The sequence below is a fragment of the Bacillus rossius genome, chromosome 1 (assembly GCF_032445375.1).
Source record: "Bacillus rossius redtenbacheri isolate Brsri chromosome 1, Brsri_v3, whole genome shotgun sequence".
NCBI classification, from domain to species: domain Eukaryota; kingdom Metazoa; phylum Arthropoda; class Insecta; order Phasmatodea; family Bacillidae; genus Bacillus; species Bacillus rossius.
Window position 1 is genome coordinate 175888767 of NC_086330.1, and position 21882 is coordinate 175910648.

The window sequence follows — 21882 nt, forward strand, 5'->3', positions numbered from 1 at the left end:
GACGTGAATATCTAAGACTATCCAAAACTAGTGATGGGATTTTTGATACTTCGATACCTCGATACCTTCGATACTTGACGGTATCGCAAAGTATCGAGTATCGAAACTGTAAGTTCGATACATTTTTTCGATACCGGAATGCTTGTTCATTTTTATTGAATTCAGTTTTAAGTCGCCATCGTACAAAATACAACTACAGTAGAACATTGATGATACGTTCGCATTTCATACATTTTCCCGTGTCATACGGCGATTAATTTTGGTCCCGCCGAAAGTACTATATTTACAATGGTTTACTTTCCTGGAACATACACTTATAAAATCATTAATTTCCTGTTTCATACGTTTTTACGAAGCGGAAAAGTCCTCAAATTCACAATTTTTTTTGTTATATTCCTCCTGATAAACTATGTTTTAATGCTTTTATTTTAAAAAAACCTTCATTGTTTACCTTTGCAAACGTAAGGAAATAACTTTATCGCACCATAGATATGGATAGTATCAGGAAGACTGTGCACTTTGCTGGTAGCATCTATGGCCAGTACCAAGCGAGACTAGTGGCGCATCTAGCAATGATTATGAAAATGGTGCACGCGCTTTACCAAGGCACGGATCACATATTTTGTGCATTCATTAATCTTTGAACTGAATATACCCGTTTGTTATTGTTTTCTTACGATTGTATTGTTTTGTATTTTACGTTTCTCAAGTTAAAATTTTATTGAAAATTGTTCTGTAGCATAAAGTTGTTTGTAAAATAAAACAAATAAGCAAACATTTCTGATTTTTATTTTGCAATGCCTAATTTTTTTATTTCTAATTTAGGCTTGGTGACTTTCCCCCCACCCCCCCCCCCCCCCCCTCCAAAAAAAAAACTTCGTAACATTTTGAAAGGCCACTGTTTCTCATGTCAGCTTTACTTGATTATGGACTGTATTTTACATTTCTGGTGGTTTCATTATCTATATATATAAAAATTTAGCTTCCGTATGTATTTGGCCGCAAAACTCGGAAAGTATACGATGGTTTGATTGAAATTTTTACAGAACATTGCATCTTAACAGAAGAGTGTTTATATGAAATAAAAGTTTGGGAAAATCCACCGGAAAAGTCGGAAAAAAAAGTTTCTGTAACTAAATATCATGGTCACCCAACTTAGTTGTGACCACGCTCGACGATGCTGTACCATATTGTCGAAGTTCAAGCACATCAGGCTACTCGACCATTGTGCCTTGACGACTATAATTTACACAAATATGTATATATATATATATATATATATATATATATATATATATATATATATATATATATATTTCAAGAAAGAATAAAAAACTTTATTTAATTTGAAAGTATATTCTTTCGACTCTATTGATAAAACTACGTTTAAATTAAAAAATATTCAAATTTTTGGAGCACAGTAAAAAAAATGCATTTAACCACGAATATGCGAGTTAAACTTCAGAATGATCCAACAGCAGTCATATTTTCAAGACAATTAATTGAAGTTGGTAACGGCACTGTACCTACAAATCCAGAAACAGGAAAAATCAGCTTATCATCTGATTTATGCAACATCGTAGATTCAAAAGAGGAATTAGTAGACAAGGTATTCCAAAACATCGAAACAAAATTCAAAAATCATGCATGGTTGAGCGAAAGAGCCATTCTAGCGGCTAAAAATGTTGACGTACACGATATGAACAATAGTATTATAAACAGAATCGAAGGTGAAACAATGACATACAAATCTATTGATTCAGTAGTGCACCAAAATGAAGCAGTGAACTTTCCAACGGAATTTCTCAATTCACTCGATGTTCCAGGATTACCACCACATATTTTGAATTTGAAAATTGGTGTGCCAATTATATTGCTTCGAAATATCTGTCAGCCTAAATTATGTAATGGTACACGATTAGTAGTTAAAAAATTAATGGATAATCTTATTGAAGCAACAATTTTGATTGGACTTCATAAAGGTGAAGACGTATTACTTCCACGAATGCCACTTATTCCGACAGATATGGCGTTCGAGTTCAAACGACTTCAATTTCCAATACGCCTTGCGTTCGCTATGACCATCAATAAAGCACAAGGACAATCTTTGCAAGTGTGCGGTTTGAATTTAGAAAACGAATGCTTCTCTCATGGACAGTTATATGTCGGGTGCTCCAGAGTCGGTAAACCATCTGATCTATATGTTTATGCAAAAAATGGGAAAACAAGGAATGTAGTCCTTCCATTAGCTTTACAATAAAAATATTTAAGCTAAACACATTTTTATTTCTTCTATTACATTCCACAGCCATGCACAGTAAAATATTAAATTAAACAATGAATTAATATTAAACTGTGCCACAGCAAAGCGTGGCCGGGTTTAGCTAGTATGTATATATAATGATGAATTCATATCTTTCATTAATATAATGAAATTATTTACACATTATTAGGGATCCTTTTATTTCGCGAATGGTTTATTCACGAAATTTTTATACAAGCATATAGGGTCAACATACCAACAATTTATGTTATTTTTATTGTGTTACAAACCGTTTATGCGTCGCGAAATTCCGCGAAATTTCACGAAATTTGCCATTTTTCTCGTTTTGCGCGAAATAGGGCTAAATTCCTCTATTTCACGAAATTTCGCACGAAATAGTCCATTTAAAATCACTATTTTTAAGATTTGCGCAAGAATATGTTTACAAGTCAAAGATAAAACTCCACACTACACGAAAATATTTTACAGAACGACGCCTAGGCAAATCATTTTTTCACTTTATAATTTGATAATATAAGTAACTTCATATTTTAACGGCCTCGGGTTCAAGAAACGGTTTATTACGTTTATTAACCTAACAATAACATAACTGTTTTGTTTTCTTTCGTTGGCCAACGGGTTTCCTAACGGCCATAACAAGCCATAGAATAGAAAGTACATAAACACTTTATCATTGCGACGCCATGTTGAATTTTTTAATTTTTCGCTGTGAATCTTTACTTTTTTCTTTCAAACCCCATTTATACGGAAAAAAGTCTTAATTTTCTAAAACATTCACAATATATCTGAATTCAATACCGAATTACGGTAATTTACAAAAAAAAAAATAATTTTACCAACATGGCGTCCTTCCATACAAAATGACGTCCTTGATGTATTGTGAACAAAACTTACACACTTTATCTCGTCTTCTCTGAGACGTTCGGAGAAACATTTATCTTTGGCTCAGAAACTCCGGGCTTGTTTGTTGTTATGCTGCTTATTGTTGAATACACACTTTTTATATATTTTTTTAGATTGGAAAGTGGATTTAAGTGTTATTCTTGAATTTATATATTCATGCATTTATCTGAAACAGTAATTTATCTAGTACTTTGCCCTCGAATGAAGCATGTAATTTAAACAACAGTTATACAATTGCAATTCGCAATATCTAAACGTGTTAAAAGCATTTAAATCATGCCGAAAATTGTATCAATTTGCAACTGACGAATTTTATGTATTTGATGCAAAGAAAAAAATATTGATGTGCAAATTTTGCAACTTCCCAACAAGGGTTTATATTAATATTACAATTTTAAATGTGTAAATGTTCAAGTGTTTAAAATAGCAAGATGTTTTCAATATTATCTCATAATGAAAGTTAAAATTTAACAGTTAAGTTATTTTCACTTTTCCTGTATTCTCTCCCCCCCCTCCTCCCCCCCCCCCCTACATAAATGTACTACATGTTAAGTGAAACAAATTTTATTTACCGCTTTATTAAAAATTTCGACTTTTTACACCGCTTCTACTGTTTTTTTTTACACCGCTCTAACCAGGTTTTTTACACCGCTTTCACTAGTTTTTTTGCACCGCTATTGGTAGTTTTTATTTACCATTTTTCAGGGTCCCTACACATTATGTATTTAAGTTTCATCTGACATTGTGCTGGTATGCTAGATTAAATTTATATATTTTAAAACTAATTTATGTTACTTGTAATAATTGTTACTTAATCGATACTAATATTATAAAGCTGAAGAGTTTGTTTGTTTGGTTGTTTGTTTAAACGCGCTAATCTCAGGAACCACTTGTCCAATTTGAAAAATTCTTTCAGTGTTGGATATTACATTTATCGAGGAAGGCTATAGGCTGTATTATATTATCAATAACATTAGGGAGCCTTACTAAAAGTCCAATTTAGAATCAAATGCGTTGGAGGGGGTTAGATACAACATGCAGTACACGTACAAAGTGTGTGTTGACAATGCCGCAGGCGCTAGAAGTTTATTTCCTATTGCCTATTAACATTGTTGCCATGCACTAGATGCCTTATCATTTTTAATTTTCCCATACAAGTAAAAAACACCAGTGTGATATTAATAACGAAGCAATCAGTACCCTCATATAGAATACATAGAGATAGTGTGAGGTATATACAGTAAAACCTTTTTGTTGCGACCCGATTTATTGCGACCACCTCTCTATTACAACCCGATTTCGAGGAACCGTGAAAAAATTGCCAAAAATCCGAAGAAAATCGGACAGAAAATAAGTTTCTTGTGGTGAGTAGCGTGTTACTGTGTTTCTCTTGCTGAGTGCTGTACTGCCATAGGCAGCGCATATCTAAAAATAGATACCACTTCCTGTCGACCGCTGTCAGCACTTGACCACCCTTTTCCACGTCCCTTTGCCGGCAGGGTGCAGATAAAGGTTTTTGTGGCAACGTGTTTACGTTTAGCTTTTTGCGAGTGTCTAGTGTGTTACGCAGTTAAGGCAAAGCTACCTGCTGGATTTCTCTTGATTTTGATTACTATCGGTTGACAATACACAGCGACCGACTGGATGCACACCCGCCTCGACTTATTTTAACTGCCACAGCGATGTTTATTTTGACAGCTCAAGCAATTATCTTTTCCCGTGGGTTGATAGAAAAAGGTCGCTTGACCCAGCATAAAAAAAAAGGCTACGCCACTTATTCCCCGCGCAGGAAACACACTGGCTGCCGTCTGTCTACCCCGCATTTATCTTTCTTCTAACATTCCACGTCTCGCCTCTCGCACGAGCAATCAATAACGAAGCGACCACGCATTGGGCCGTTTTATGCTTTGTTTGGTGACAGCAGCTTGATTTTATTCGGTATATTCCTTTTCATAGGACCCTTGCTATTAAAATACATTTATATTTAAGTTTGAAAGCTTGTATATTCCTTGCCAGAGATGACTGAACTCGAACTTGGTGTGAAAAGTGACATATTTTGACCCCTCCCTCACCGCTTTAGTACCCCATTCATAATAGCCCAATCTTACAGGAGAAGGGAGGGTGAAATGAGCATTTTCTCACTGAAGGTTTTTCAAAGGGGAGCGAAGTTGGGGTGTTATAAGGGAGGACACTAGATGGTTTGTGTGTCTGGGAGGGATGAGCTAGCCTTGAAGAATGTTAACGAAGGGAGGGAGGGGTGAGCTTATGCGTCATAAAGCTGCTGCCGCCAGCCAGCCGGGCGAGCTTCGTGTGCGCCCACTCTCATTGCTAAACCTACAGCTACAATATTTTTAAAGGAAATGTCCCATTGTTTTTTTGTTATTCTTACATGAACATTATTGAAAGTATTAAAGAAAAATACGCTGTGTGTTAAAATTAACAGATTTTAATAATATTTGATTTTGTTTCATTTTAATTTTTTTTCTTCTGATTTTCACATATTGGTCAAAATGTCCAATTTTTTGACGGTTCCTGAGAATGTATTCGTAAAATCACTGCTTCGTTAAATCCGGGGTTCGTGACATCAGAGTTCTAGTGTATTTAACTACGGCAAGCAAAAAAAGTACATGTAAACTAACACATATTTTCTTTAGAGGTGGCCTGTAGGACGACGGACTTGTCATGAAGGTTGAAGTGGGTTTAAAGCAAAGCCGTCTAGCATTGTGAGCATCCTGCCATTGTACGGCTGGTTTCTTAGCGAGTAGCGGTTTGTGAAGGGGGGGGTTTGAAATCAACTGAAAATTTCGGAAAACATCTATTACGACCCCCCCTCTATTACGACCCTATTTCTGGGAACCGTGAGGGGTCGTTTCAGAGAGGTTTGACGGTTTGTAGATATAAAGAGATAAATACAGATAGAGAGATACATAGATATATAGGACTATAGATGTAGATAGAGATAAATATATATTTAGAGACATGGATAGATTATTTGTATATGTGTAACTACTTCAAACATATTACAAAACAAAACTGAATGAGGCATTGCAATGCATGCCGAGCATTAGCTAGATAATGGAATCTTTTCAATATTAGTAATCCCTTATTTATTAGTTTTTTTTTATATTGCTTTATAGAGTCTAGATTACATACAGACCAGGTAAATAACTATAAACTGGCAGAACGTCTGTCGGGATCTGAAAGTGATATAAATTATTTTCCACACTTGACATTCAAATTAAGAAGACAATTACTAACTACATCTGATCTCTAAACAGTTCCCCTTCACCCTATGTTCAGCCCGGGCAACGCTGGGTACTGCAGCTAGTGGGAAAATATTTTTCCCTGGAGTATCGAAAGTATCGAACTGAAAAAACAATACAGAATCGAGTATCGAAAGTGTGGTATCGTCCCACCTCTATCCAAAACTAATGTTTTGTTTGTTGTTTAGTTCACGAAACTAGCAAACGGTACTATGTATTTTCAGATTATAGTGTATGATTTCAAGCGGTTTGAAACGTAGGTTTGGTGAATTTTGCTACGGCAAAACAATGTAAATTATTCTGAAACACAAATATTTCATAATGCCGAAGAATAAAGTCTCGGCAATCGAGAGAGTTAAAGAGTTTGTTGGTGAAGGTTTTTACATGTGTGAAAGTAATTTGATGTGTAAATTTTGCAACTGCCAGCTCGAACCTGAAAGACGCGATACTTTGGTGAAACATGTGTCGAGTGAAAAACATAAAAGGTGTAAAAAGAGTGGGATACCCACAAAAAGGCAAGTTTCTATTTCCGAGTCAGTAGTTACAATGAAAAAGACCAAAAATGATAAAGAAGACTTTATCATAAAAACAACTGAAGCCTTTGTTTCAGCAAATATCCCGGTGGAGAAATTGGACAATCCTGCATTTAGAGCATGGTTTCAAGAGTGTGTGAAAGGTGGTGGTGACCTGCCAACTGCAGATTGGCTACAAAAAAAGTACATCCCGATAGTAGCAGAAAATAAAAAAGAAACTATAAAATCATTAGTCAGTCACATTCCAATATGGGTTTTGGTTGACAAAACTACAGACAGGAATGGGCGCTGTGTGTTCAATATTATTTTCAGGACCCTTCAGCCTGGTGCAACACAATCATCACATCTTGCTGCATCAGTTGTTTTGGATTATGCAGATTCTGTATCATGTACTCGTGCTGTTTTAGACACACTAACTAAATATGAAGTGGATCATTCACAAGTGTGTGCATTTGTATCAGACTCTGCTAGGTACATGATGAAATGTGCCAGTACACTTCAAGGTGTGTTGGGTGATCGTGTGATACATGTGCGGTGCTGGGCACACAAAATTCATTTAGTTGGAGTTGTTTGGCAGTCTAACCTTGAGCAACTCAACGATGTTATAGTGAAGGAAAAAATTCGTTTCAGAACACAAGAAAGCGCAAACATCGGTACTTGGAATTTCTGAACACCAAATACTCTCATGATCCTGCAATGTGCAAGTCTTTCCACAACCTGTTCTTACCAGATGGAACAAACACATGGTTTGAGTCTGTTGTCTATCTAAGCATACATTTGCAGGATATCTTGGAATTCTTTGAAGAGTTGAGAGAACACAACAGTGGCATTAAATTCCTGAAAGAAATGTCTGCAGAGGAAGTGAATGTTGTGAAAGCTGAAGCTCTGTTTGTGGTACAAAACTGCTCTCCTCTAACAGAGTTGATAACTTCCCTAGAGGGTAATACGTACCCAACTGCACATTTGTTAACAACAAAATTGAAAGCTCTGCAGAACAAATTCAGTGTTTTGAGCAATGGTGTTGTTTCAGCTTCAGTAAATGACTTGATCTGTGAACTAAGCACCGTGAAGCAGGCAGAATTGAAACAATGTTTGCAATTAACTGGCAAGAAATGTGAAACTAAACTTCTAGAACTGATGCAGAATGATCCTTGCAGGGAAACATTTCAGGCAATTGATCACTTCTTTAACCCAAATGTAAGTAGGGTGTGCATGAAACCTGAAATCTTACAAAAAGTAATCCTACTCTTACCTGCGATTTCTCATATTCCCAGCGAAGTTTTTATTGAAACATATGCCACCTTCAAGCATATTATTACAGAAGAACTTGCAAAACCAGAAACAAAGACTGTCGATGTTGTGCAAGTTCTGTGTTCAATGAAAACCAACTACAGTGAATTTTCAACTGCTGGATTAAGAGCAATATGGTTCCCAACTGCAAATGTTGATTGTGAACGTTCATTTTCGAAGTACTCTCTAGTAGTTTCTGACAGGCGATCTACACTTCTCCAGAAAATGCAGAGCGTTTAACCATGCTAACATTTTAGTGTTATTAGCCAATAATTAGTAAATAAAAATGAATGTTATTTAACATACCTTTCCAAAGGAGATGTTTTTTGACAAAATTAACTGTACCATGTTACAGTTTATTAAGTTATTTTCAAAGTTTGGTATTCATTAGTTTAAGATTCAAATTTCACCATTCTGTAAGTGTAACACATGCCATTTATTATTTTATTAATATTTCACAATGTGTTTTTATGCATTAAAAATAATTAATCTCTCTCTTGCATGAATATATTTTATTAATACTTAAGATAAGTTATCGGATCGCTTATAAAAGTCTTCCATAATAAAACCGATAACACTGAAATCTGTTTTTTTAAAAACGAAATTTGCCTTATAATAACACCATAAAATCTTGCCTCTAGTAATGGGCAAGAGAGAGTGTGCAACACTGTTTCAGACAATCAGACTGAAGAATCTTTTGTGGCATCGTCATGCCACTGGCATATTTTCTTCTTTGTTGTTTAAAGCTGTTTTGTTAATTTTAAAGTATTTTAATTTCTCTTGTTTTTATAATAAATCTTTGGTTAGACAGTTTAATTTAATTTATTTCACCTTTAATATTTAATTTTACCACTTTCCTTGCACTTTTGTTTACCTAAGGTTAGCTATAGCACTGGCAGGTGCAAAAAGATTTTTATTTTGTAATTTTAACTAGTGTGTATATTTGTAACTTTATAATACCGTATTATGTGAATATAACACCCACCTGTGTATAACAGCCCGGTTAGTTTTGAATTTTAAATATTGAAAAAATGTAATATCCGTGTATAACACCCGTGGAAAAAAAAATCCTGAAACATCCATTAACCCACCACTGCCGAGTAGAAACGAATGGACTCGCCTAAGTTATTTTTACGACAGTGCTGCTGTAACTCAGCGGAAGCCGGAGTTTTTTTTTTTGACAGTTATCCATTAATAAACACGTGGTCGGCCAACCTTCTATTGTCTATGTACGTTGCTTGAAAATGGGTAAAACTAGGGCAAGTTACACAGCATCTTTCAAGTTGAAAGTTGTGCCGTATGCAGAGGAAAACAGTAAACGTAAAGCTGCAAAACATTTTTCTATTAATGCGCAGTGCATTCGTGAGTGGTGTTGAAATAAGGAAATACTTCAGTGTGCGCCTAAAAACAAATGTGCATTTCATGGCAGAAAATGTGTGTATCCACAAGTGGAAGAACAACTGCTTGAGCACATGACCAATTTAAGGAAAGCGGGTTATTCCGTTTCTACAGAAATGCTGCAATTAGAAGCAAGCAAGATTGCACGTAATCTCAACATTAATCAAGCGAACTTCAAAGCTAGTTATGGCTGGGTACGAAGGTTCATGAAGAGAAAAAACTTATCTATTCGCCGCAGAACAACATTAGCGCAAAAAATGCCAGAGGAATACGAAGCGAAGCTGCTATATTTTCAGTGACACGTAATTGCGCTTCGAAAAAAGAATGACTATCTTCTATCGCAAATCGGCAACACCGATCAGACACCAGTGTGGTTCGACATGCCTGAATCAACTACAGTTTCACTGGTTGGAGAAAGGTCAGTTCCCGTTAAAACCACAGGTGCTGACAAACAACGTTGCGCGGTTATGCTGGCTATTACAGCGGACGGCTGAAAGCTTCCCCCGTACATAATATTCAAGCGGAAAACTTTGCCGAAGGATGTGTTTCCACCAGGAATCATCGTGAGGGTGCAAGAAAAGGGTTGGATGACAAATCAACTTGTTCTGGACTGGCTGAAGTGTGTGTGGAGATGTCGACCCAGTGGTTTGCTGCGAAAGCGTGCCATGTTAGTGCTGGACAGTTTTCGTGGCCACCTAACTGAACCTGTGAAGCAGTGTGTAAAGAAAGACAGCGATTTTGCAGCCACTGGATGTCGTGAACAGGCCGTTCAAGGTGGAATTTAGGTGCCAATATAATACGTGGATGACAACAGCTGAACACAACCTCGCACCAACTGGACGGATGAAACATGCTCCACTACCAACAGTGTGTTCGTGGATTTTGGCGGCGTGGCTATCCATTTCGCGAGAAATGATTGCCAAAATTTTTAAGGTGACCAGCATTTCATCCAACTTGGACGGCACAGAGGACGACATCCTTTTAATTTCAGACATGTCTTCAGATAGCGAATCTGCCAGCAGTGCAAGTGACGACGATTTGTAATACCGTAATAATCAGAACACGTTTTTTTCTAGTACGGTATCTCGTATATAACAGCCCCCCAAGGTATAGATTTTATTTTTTTGGCAAAAAAAGGGGGTGTTATATTCGCATAAATACGTAGTCTTTTGTAATATTTGTATTATTTTTTATAATTATCTGAGTGGGGCAAAGATCACTGATTATTTATTCTACATGTGAGACCTTTGATACGAGTCTTCATCATGTGATGTGCGAAACTGGCGCCCGTGCGCAAAGGTAGAGAGAGAGAGACTGGAACTGGGAGTAGAGTCATGCTGGCCAGACTCTACACATTGGTCTCCGCACGCGGAACTTTGCGCGGCGCGAGTAGAACCATTTTACTGAGCAATTCTCTTGTTTCGTCCGCATAACATGTGTTACACGGTTTTGGAGCTGCACTGTGGTTTAGGACTTTACGAGTTCATGAGAGTTTATGGTGCCGGCTCATCGGCTATTCACGAGGTGTGTGTACTGTGTACTGGTGATGCAGTAGAGGGAGGGCCAAGTTGACTTTGCCATGGCTCTACTCGCAGGCATGCTAATCAAGGATCTTGAAGTGTGAGGGCATAAGAAGAAGACGGACCATGCCTTGGTTCGTAAGTACACTCTACACCACGCTGTCAACCCTGGACCACAATTTTAAAAACCTTGCTCCGCCCTTTGCGCTGCAGCTTACCCATGCGTTTGACCTTTTGACATTTTAAATGCTCCATCAGTGACATCACCTGTGCCTGAACATCATCATCGTGAATCGTAGAACTGTCAGCATAGTGCAGGACTATGTACGAATTTTAACTTTTTTTTGGTGAGAAACTGTTTTTAAATTTCTTTTGCTGGCCAGCTTAATGTCTCGTTTTAACTTTGTAGAATTTTAACTGCTGTTTTTTTTTTCATGTCTGCACCTCAGGACTCCTATTACCTATTTAAAAGACTTTATCATATTTAATTGTAAAATTAACTGTAATGTGGTTAGTTTCACGTACCGTGTTTTATCGCATAATCGTAGCGCACGCGCATTATCGTCGCACAGGTATTTTAGGCCGACAAAATTTGGATAAAAAAACATCTGGTGTAACGTTGCATGATGTTTTTGGTCCCACTATTAGATTCCAAGCGCTTTGTGTGAGAATTTTTTTTCAGTATAAAAAAAACGATGTATTTTAAAGTAGAAATCTAATATTTATTAGGACATTACCACTTACTTATTTAATTAACGGAAATGCAAAGTTGTCTGATGTGTAAATTTTCGTTTAAAGACTTTTTAAACGTTACAAACTTTATCTGTTCGTCTGCGTCACCACGGTGTACCGCTTATAAAAATATAGCCAGCGCTAATTGACATCATTCATGTTTGGTTATGTTGCTTCCCGTATAGAGCATGCACACGTAGTCGAAAAACGATATTCATATCTCGCTGATTGTATGCAACACACACTCTCTACTGAGTGCCAAATTAACTACATTTGATGGCCCGCACTCTTTCGTGGTAAGTGTGTACTACGACAAAAGTTATGTGTTTGTTTAGGCCCACATTCGGGTCACAGATTTTGTTTTTCTATTTAAAGTTAAAGAAAGTTGAAGGTTTTTGTTGTATGATTTATTAATTTTAATGATTTGGCGTGCTTTTGTTTCCTTTTCTCTTTAAATACTTTCCATGAATGGGTTATGTTTTAATGAATAACTTTACCTAACAAAAACATTTTTCCGTCACTTTTGTCAAGGCTACAGAATGACTTAATGTGTTCCACATGAACAAAATGATTCTATGGTGGCCACAAACATTTTCCTTCGGCGTGACGTTACCTTCGGGCCTGGCCTTGGGCTTGGCGAGCCCCACGTCCTGCATCAGCTCGAAGGCGAAGCTGACGTTGTGGACCTTCTGGTCGAAGTCGTGCGGCGTCAGGTGGAAGCTGTACAGCGGCACGAAGAACCCCTCCAGCAGGCCCATGAGAAGCGTGAGGTACACTCCATCGTGGAACTGCGAGTCCAGGTCCGTCACCTCCAGGTTCACCTTGTTCAGGTGCTTGTTCACGAACGTCACCAGTGACTGCACATGGAAAACCAACACAATTTTGTTTGTAGACTGAGGTAGCCGCACCTACTCACTGTTACAGTTAGCATCTCTTGCTTATGGCATCCAAAACAATTACTACTGATAATGGGCGGTAGTAAATTAGAACTGGAAACAGATTAAACACCCAAAACTAGCATAGAGAATGATAACCAGAAAATCAAGTGTTACATTTGGGGAACAACAAGTACATGTAGTATTGCTGTGTTTACTTCACACTTCTGCTAAAGCAAAATACAAGTGAGTGCAGCCTGTTTTATTTCCATCCAATTAGCTACCAACCACCAAACTTATGACCATGAGACAAAAGATGGTGGACATCTTTTTGTGTATTAACTGATCTAATGATAGGTCATGATGACAAACATATGTTGAAAAAATTAAATTATAAATGTGCATGTATCCCAGACAAAAGTATAGTAAATGAGTCGGGTCACTGAAATTCTACAAGAGAGGGTTGCATACCTGCCAACCTTGGCTATTCAAAAAGAGGGAGGTTTTTAGTGGAGTAAATACTTGGTTCCCCAAATAAAGTGGGGGTTCCGGGGGCCCTCCCCCGGGAAAATTTTGATTTGAAGGTGCAAAATGGTGCTATTTAACCATTTTTCGAAGTAAAAATTGAAAATTAGATGGTGGAAATTTTTATATTTTTATGGGGCTAGTTGCTATTTTTAAGAACTATTTTCTGCACCATTTTTTACACCCACTCTTTACACCCACTGGAGCATTGTGGAAAGCAATGCTCCGTGATCTAAATTAATCCAATACAAGTTTGGCAATATTTAAAGCAATAAAATCACTATTCAATATAGAAATTCACAACACAGAACTCTCAATCTTTTGTATCTCATTATTGTCGCAAGTAACCACCACAGAATACAGTTTGGCATTTCTAGAGGCAAGTTTGTTTCAACACCAAACTCAAAGAAAAACACACAGGATACCAAATAACAATCAATGGCAAAAATTAATTTAGATAATATAACTCTTAGTTACTTACAGGTAGTTTTAACTTGGCTGATAAATTACTTCTTCAAGCTTTCTCTGGTTGCAGATTTAGCTTTCTTCAGGAAAGCAGAGTCAAATTGTTGTTCATAGCAGCATCCCTGTTGCCTTGATTTTACCACCATCAATCTGTCTAATGTCTCATTAGACATGGATGACCTAAACTGTGTCCTTGACTTTCGTACCTGGCTGAATATTCTCTCAGATTCAGCATTGTTGTGGGGAATTGTCAAAATTGCCAGAATAACCTTAGACAGTTTTTCATACTTCAAACTTCCAGATGCACTTTTAATTTTTCCCACCAAACTCCACTGAATATCAATCCTTTCTTCTTTCTTGATCAAGATCTTCAAGTTGAAACTGACAAAACTCCGACTGCAAATCATCAATGGCAGAATCTAAAACCTGGTCTTCATAACTTAACATGGATGGAATTTTATTTACAAAAAATGTCAAACTGGAGAATGATGCATTACAAACATTATTCATGTGGGCTACCTCAGTATTGATTAAAACTTTATCATTGAAGGGAAATTTGTGAAGCATGTAATCACATGCATGTACAAAATACGCCCTAACAGACGAGTAAAAAATTGACTTTTCTTCAGGTTTAAGGTCACACACTGCCCTAGAAGTAGAATTTCCAATTGTAATGTCATTATCTTCTTTTTGGTTCATTCCCTTGTGATAGTCAACCTCCAACAATGATGAAGAGTTTTTAACAACAGTAGGTTTCACAAATCTTGTAATGACATCTTTGAACAATTCTATTAGAATACAGCGTAACAAGTGAATTTGTGGTTTCTGTGATTGCAAAACCACATTTGGTTTTTAAAATACTGGCAATGTATTCTGAAGGAACAGACAAAACAATTTATTTAGTTGCCGTGTAAGGAACATCAATAATCTCTCTTCTCTTGAAAGATTACATGAACTATTTCCACTTTTTTGTGCAGGGTGGAATTTTGTTACTTTTGACTCTGGAACTGGTGATTCAGAACTTTGTTTCAAGCTAGAACATTTAACTGAAGTTTGGCTATCAGAAGAGGCAGCTTTGGACATTTTTGGTATCCTGTACGAATCTAATTGTCCAGACTTCTCATGTGGACGTGAAGACTTAACCTCAAAATTGAAATAACTAGCTAGGGGATCCCACTGTTGCAGCATTCTTGACAAACATTTCCCTAGCGAGAGCCAGCAAGTGCAAACATGTTTTAACATTTTTTTTACATCTGTGTCATGCAATACTTGAAATTCTTTTAACTTATCTTTCCTTTTTGCACTTTTTTCAAGATAAAAATAAATATCTACTAATATCTCATCAACTTTGCAAGGAAGAATTGCTGCTGCCTTTTCTGCAGCCAAATTGATTAAATGATAAGCACAACCCACAACAAAAAAATTGGGCATTTATTTTTTTAAGTGTGCTGCTGCCCCGTTTTTCAAGCCTATCATTACAGGAGCATTATCTGTGCTGAATGATATGCAATTTTGAAGTTTAATATTCCGTGACCTCAAAGACTGTATGACCAATGCTGCAAAATTAACACTCCAGTAGAGTCGCCAGACAGTACAGGTACACAAAGCACTGAACTTTCCACATTACCTGCTTCACTGCTGTAATAACTTACAACAACGGGGTATAATTTTGAATCGCTATCGTTACTCCCATCTGTCGCCACAGAGAATGCACCGTTTTTTAACGTCTGCACAAGTTTTTCTTCTACCGTTTTTGCCATTTCAGATATAATTGCTGACGTTTTTGTACGTGCACAGCCAAATTGTTGAGCTATAGCGCTATCAGGGAACATTTTGCGAAACAACAACCCAGCATGATCTGAACAACTAACAGGGAGATTGTGTTCTAAAACAAAACACGTAAACAAGCACTCGGCATTCATATCACTTTCTTCTTGCCGGCTTGCACTGCCACAAAAGCTTAACTTCTTGTTTGCATCAACACAGCGTACATTATCTTGATGTTTCTTGGTTTGGATGTGTTTCACGATGTCCCACCTTCCCCCATGCGATACAGCAAAGTCACAACGACACAGCGAACAAAAAGCAAAATGATCTTTTCTGGAAGTTAAAATACAAGGAAACTCGTCACTGTAAGCTTTCTTGTATACAGTCAAGTATTTAGTCCCTTTCTTTTCTGCCATGTTACTTGAGGTATGGAACCTTACTTGCTGCTTTAACCGCGTAATTCATTTCATAAACTAATTCGCCGTGCAATTAATTTTGTAAACAATTTGATATTTATCACGACATGAACTACAATAGATGACCAACTAAAAAAAAAAACCCAAGCTGCACAAAGCATGTAAGAAGGTCAAGAATGCAAGATTTCTATTGGCGAATTATTTTAAGCGCTGATTACGGGTTGGCTAAGCCCTTCGTGTTCTAGCCGAAGAGAGACGAACGTTACTGATCGCCGAGCTGTGAGACAGCTGTGCGAGCGCCACAGCGCAGCGCCTAGCACATGGAGAAACATAACCTTGAAACCTGATATCGGCCATTTCTAGTGCCGCTAAGCAAAAGGAAGCAAAAGTGGGAAGGCGGGAGGCTACACACAAAAGCGGGAGACTCCCGCCTAAAGCGGGAGGGTTGGCAGGTATGGGGTTGTTTCTTCTAAAGTGTGAAAAGATACATTTCATAATACAATTATAAAAACTTTCAATAAAGTCTAGCAGGGTTTTGAATAAATGAATGAAATTTTAAACTAATAATTAACTAAAGTATTATCAATGTCGGAAATAAGTAAAAAAACAGCATATCTATAGCAAGATAGTTTCAGCTTATTTTCATTCGTTTGTTGAAGAACCATTAGTTGCTTATTGAAACATGAATTTAATAATGGAGGCTGGAAAATTTAGTTATTTAATATATAGTTATATAAAATAAGACTATTTAATAATAGGTAACTATGAAACAAATTGATTCACAAAATACCAAGTTTTAAAAAAAATGAATATTAAATGTGCAACGAGACTTTGCACATGTTTAAAATTCAGTAACTGGAATTCCAATACAATCTTAATGCGTGTGGCGGGGAAAATTTACGGTACCGAAAATTTATTTGGAATGTGTTTCACTCGGTCACTTTGCTTAGGAAACAGTAAAAGTTTATGTTTTGTGAAGTCCTATATTATTTGGTTATTATTTTCTTATTAAATTTTAAGAACAGTACGTTAGTTAATTTAAAAATTTCTCCGTCACAATATTATTAACATTTCTTTGCAGTTAGAGAAGGTGGTATTTTCCATTGTTTATAGTGGTAGCCAAGCTCTAAATAAAGAAAGATTTGTTCTATCCAACTTTACCGTGCTCGTGACATATGTATTTATTTACGAAGCATTAGATTCAAGAATATTAAAACATAGGATGTTTCAGTTTGATATGTATGGCTGGCACACTTAGCTAAGAAATTATGTGAGTTCAAAGTTCGTAGTAGCACAAAAAGTGAAAAGGGTACTGGTAGAATTTTATGTTATGACAGGCACTTTCATTTTTCAATAATATAGGCTGAAAATTAACACGTGTATTGTGAATCAGCAGAAATGCCAATTAAACTAAAAATCAGCAAAATTGGCTTCTGCTAATTCGTATCGGTACAGTTCTAGTAAGGATAGCTTAATTTATTTTTATATAGTTTTATTTACAAATAATATTTACAGTACTAATAAAGTCACCACACACAATATCTGTTCACAAATCGCTAAAAAACTGTCAAGGCCACAGTTCACACTCCTCACTGGAGCTAAGCTCAAGAGTGGTTCCTCCCTTATCTCATACCTCTCCACACACACAGTCTCATGCCACTAGGCCACACATGTACGGTTCCATCGCTCTGAGTCGTATCGCTCGCAAGGAGGGTCTTACGTCCTCCTCGCAGAACTTGCACTTTATTTCACTACACTCTTGGTATTCTTACGGAGGCTGGCGTTGTCACTTTTATACCCTTGGCAGTCTTTCTGGAACCAACTGAAGTAGTTCTGACATGTCGCATCATCCCGGGCCGACCCGACAATAGTGTCATGTCATTCACGCCACCCCACACAGTGGCCCTCGGAATTCCCAGGCCACTAAAATATAAATAAAAGTTCCGAGGAAGGACGGTGCGGTGGCCAGGAAAGGGGGGTGAGGCCAGGCCGCTATAATCCCTGATGGTATACGGTTATGTCAGTGACCATGCGGGCCTTGCCAGGCGCCAGGGTATCTGGCGCATGTCACACTCTTGCCCCTCACGTACGTAACAATATAAATTTTGTCTTCAAACCTATCATGTTACTACTCCCCAAGATATTGAACTTTAACATTTAAGTATATTAAAAAAATTACAATATGTATTGATTCTAAACACTTACTTAATGAATAATTCATTTAAAGGGTTAAATGTTTCAACACCATAGTATTCTTAGTTTCTTGAAAATTATTTTAGTTTTGACCCTTGAGACCTAGATTCAGTTTCAAGGAAATTGTGACTTGATCCATCACTAAGGTACCGTGTTTTATCTCATAATCGTCGCTCATTATTTTAGGGCAACAAAATTTATAAAACAATTCTTGCATAAACGTTGCATGATGTTTTTGTTCCCGCTGTTGAACTTAGAGCATTTTGTGTAGGTAGTAAGCATGACATGATAAATAGAGACAAGTGTTTTTGGTGAAAAAATTTGCACAATTTCGTTACTTTTTACGAGATTATTTCGGTGTATTTTTCGCTATTTTATCGGTTGTTTCATCAAAAATTTCGTTGATTTTAAAACTGCAATATGAGGTTTATAAATATAAGTTCTACGTGAATGTGTTTAATATGTCATTTAAGAGTCGAACTACACACTTTGTCTGCATTGTTTAGGTTTTAAAAAATGCATATATTTACTAGGCCTAAACATGTTACAAAGCACAGTACTGGAAACTGTTTTAAAAAGTTTACTAACAAAAAAAAAACCTCAAGTCCTAACCGAAAAATAAATAAGTTACGTATATTTTTACCTGTGGCTAGGTTATATCCACTTTTTCCAATAAGTGCTGCAAAAAACATGACTCGCAGCTATATGAATATTTCAAGAGTAGGTAGGCCTAACAAAATTTATTATCGTAACGTTCTGTTTATCTGCTTAAGAATGCACAAAACTGTTAAAATATTGTACGCTTTAGCACCTGCAATGTACTTATGCATCCATTGACAAAGTTTCGGGTCATCCAGTTTTTCAATCGGGATGTTCGCTTCGATAAAAGCTCTAGTTGACATAATGAACTCATTCTTGTAAAATTTTGCATTTTTTGCCATCAACAAGGCTGATTCCAGCGAACCTTGCCTTTTTGGACCGGATTGTTGACTTTCCTTGTTTTTGTTATGTGAGGCACTGTTTTTTATGTGTTTCAAGGACGTGTCTTTCCGTTGCCACTCTATTCTATCGTTGTACTTGCACATGAGAATTTTTTGCACTTTGTTAAAGACATAGAATCCTTGGCTCACAAACCCCGCCACCCTGTCAAATACTGTCACAACCATTTTAAAATCAACATTTTACAAAAAAGAAACAGAGCAAAAACATTTTATTACATAAACGCCATTTTAACAAACTGTGGCGAGTGGCGACTCTGGCGAGGCGATAGCGCAACACGAAAACGACTTCCTAGACTATCGAAACTCGTTAAAAATTGATTATAATCGACTGCTGTTATCGAGTCATCAAAATACGGACGTTTAGCTATTTTCAGTGTGTTTTTTCTTAATTTTTTTTTTTCGTAATTTCTCTAAGTAATTGATAATTTCGTGTTATTAAGTTTATGTATATTAATTTTGTTAATATTTCGTGATTTCGCGCATCACGAAAAACACCTGTCTCTAATGATAAAGCATCGCAAACAGCAATCAGTTTTCAAGTTGCTGTCAGACAGTTTGGTAATTACAATACACGTTTAAGAACTGCAAAATATTATTCCCCATCCAATATGGTCAAATGTTTAGGTCCTGCCCTTTTCTCAATAAGGTATACATTATGTGTTTCCAATTAAGATGTCCTCAATATACCCTCTTTTATCGCATTATCGTCGCATGCAAAAAATTGCCATAATCAATATTTTAGGGTGTCAAAATTTGGATAAAAAAACCTCTCGCGTAAACGTAGCATGATGTTTTTGGTCCAGCATTAGATTCCAAGCGCATTGTGTAGGTACTTTTTCCGTAAAAAACTATGTATTCTAAAGTATAAATCTAACATTTATTTGGACATTAACACTTACTTATTTAATTAACGGAAATACGAAGTTGTCTGATGTGGAAATTTTCTTTTAAAGACATTTTCAAACGTTATAACCTTTATCTGTTCATTTGTGTCGTCGTGGTGTACCACTTATAAAAATGTAGCCAGCGCTAGTTGGCATCATTCATGTTTGGTTATGTTGCTTCCTGTATAGAGCGCGCACACGTAGTTGAATATCAATATTGATATCTCGCCGATTGCATTTAAGGCAGGTGCTCTGTCGAGTGCCGAGTTAACTACATTTGATATCCCGCACTCTTTCGTGGTAAGTGTGTACTATGACGATAGTTATGGGTTAGTTCAGGCTCACATTCGGGTCACAGATTTTGTTTTTCTATTTAAAGTTGAAGAAACTTTTTGTTGCATGACTTATTAATTTAAATTGTTTGGCGTGCTCTTGTATACTCCACTTTTTAAATAAGTTTACTTTCCATCAATGGGTTTTGTTTTTAAGAATAACTTTACCTAACAATTATATTTTTTTTTCCACATAAATATTGCACCCCTAATTTTCAAAATTGATTTTAGTATAAAATGTGAGACGATTATGCGATAAAACACTGTACTTTTTCCCCTACATAACAATGTATTTTAAGTTTAAATCTATTTATTGTTCGGATATTACCCCTTACTTATTTAATTAAAAGAAATACGAAATTGCCTGATATGTAAATTTTCTTTTAAAGACTTTTCAAACATTATAACTTTATAACCTTTATTTGTTCGTCATTGTCACCGCTGTGTATCACTTATAAAAATGTAGCTAGTTAGCATCATTACATTGATGTCCGTATAGTGTAGGTGCACATAGCGGAATATCAATATTAATGGCTTGCCAATTTCATGCAGAGCGCAACTACATTTGATAGCTCGCACTCTTTCGTGGTCACTGTGTACTAAGATGGTTATGTGATTTCCGGCTCAGATTCGAGTCAAAGTTTTTGTTTTTCTGTTTGAAGTTGAGCAAAATATATTTCTGTTGCATTACTTATAAAATTGTTAGCATGCTTTTATAACCTATGGGTCATTCATTCCACGAGACATATACAAATATGTGTTGCTGCATGAATTTTTATTCCCCCAAAACTTAGTGTTCACAACTACCTTTCCTAAGAAAAACCCCAAATTTTTACATTTTTATTATTAATACTTTCTGAAATATAGCTAATTTTCTTTTAGAAGTATAGTGTAAAACCATCATTTTTAGGTATTTTTTTGATAGGCCATAACTTTTTTGTGTTAAGAGCTATACACCTTATACACATATGGAAAGTTTACTGAATGTACTTTTTTTTTTGCTTATTGACATAAGAAATTTTTTTTTTCATTCTTCACTACTCTGTAAATTTATGAAACTAACCAAAAAATCTTTGATTTTCAGTCATTTTAAATATAAAAAATTGAATGTAGGACGTTGAGGAACAACTTGAATTTTTTTCCTGTGATTCATCCCTATGGCAATTTTTTGTGACAGCAAAAACATCATGATACTCAATCCTACACTGTAAAAAAAATTCCTGAAAATCAAAAATTTTGAAAATATGGGATTTTCAGGGCAAAAAAACCTTATGTGGGACCAACTTAAAAAATCTAAACGAATATGATTTATAAAGCTCCTGAGATACTATTTTAAGAAAAAAAGATAGTTTGTTTTGATACTTTGAGTACCAAAAAAGTTACAGAGCTTAGAATATGATGAAATATGAACGACTACTGAAACGTTTATTTTTCAGTACAAAGAAGTAGGATGCGAAATTAATAATTGAGTATCTGTTTAAAATAAAGGTTCAAATGTTCA

The 21882-nt window shown here is 36.2% G+C and overlaps 1 protein-coding gene across 1 annotated transcript in view; it reads right to left on the bottom strand.

The window, feature by feature from the left end:
* Window positions 1-21882, bottom strand: part of LOC134527114 (beta-parvin) — a 96752-nt gene that overhangs the window by 1982 nt on the left and 72888 nt on the right. Inside the window, exon 8 of the mRNA XM_063359475.1 lies at window positions 12537-12780. Within this exon, the coding sequence (XP_063215545.1) occupies window positions 12537-12780 (244 nt within the window). The remainder of the gene's footprint in view (window positions 1-12536; window positions 12781-21882) is intronic.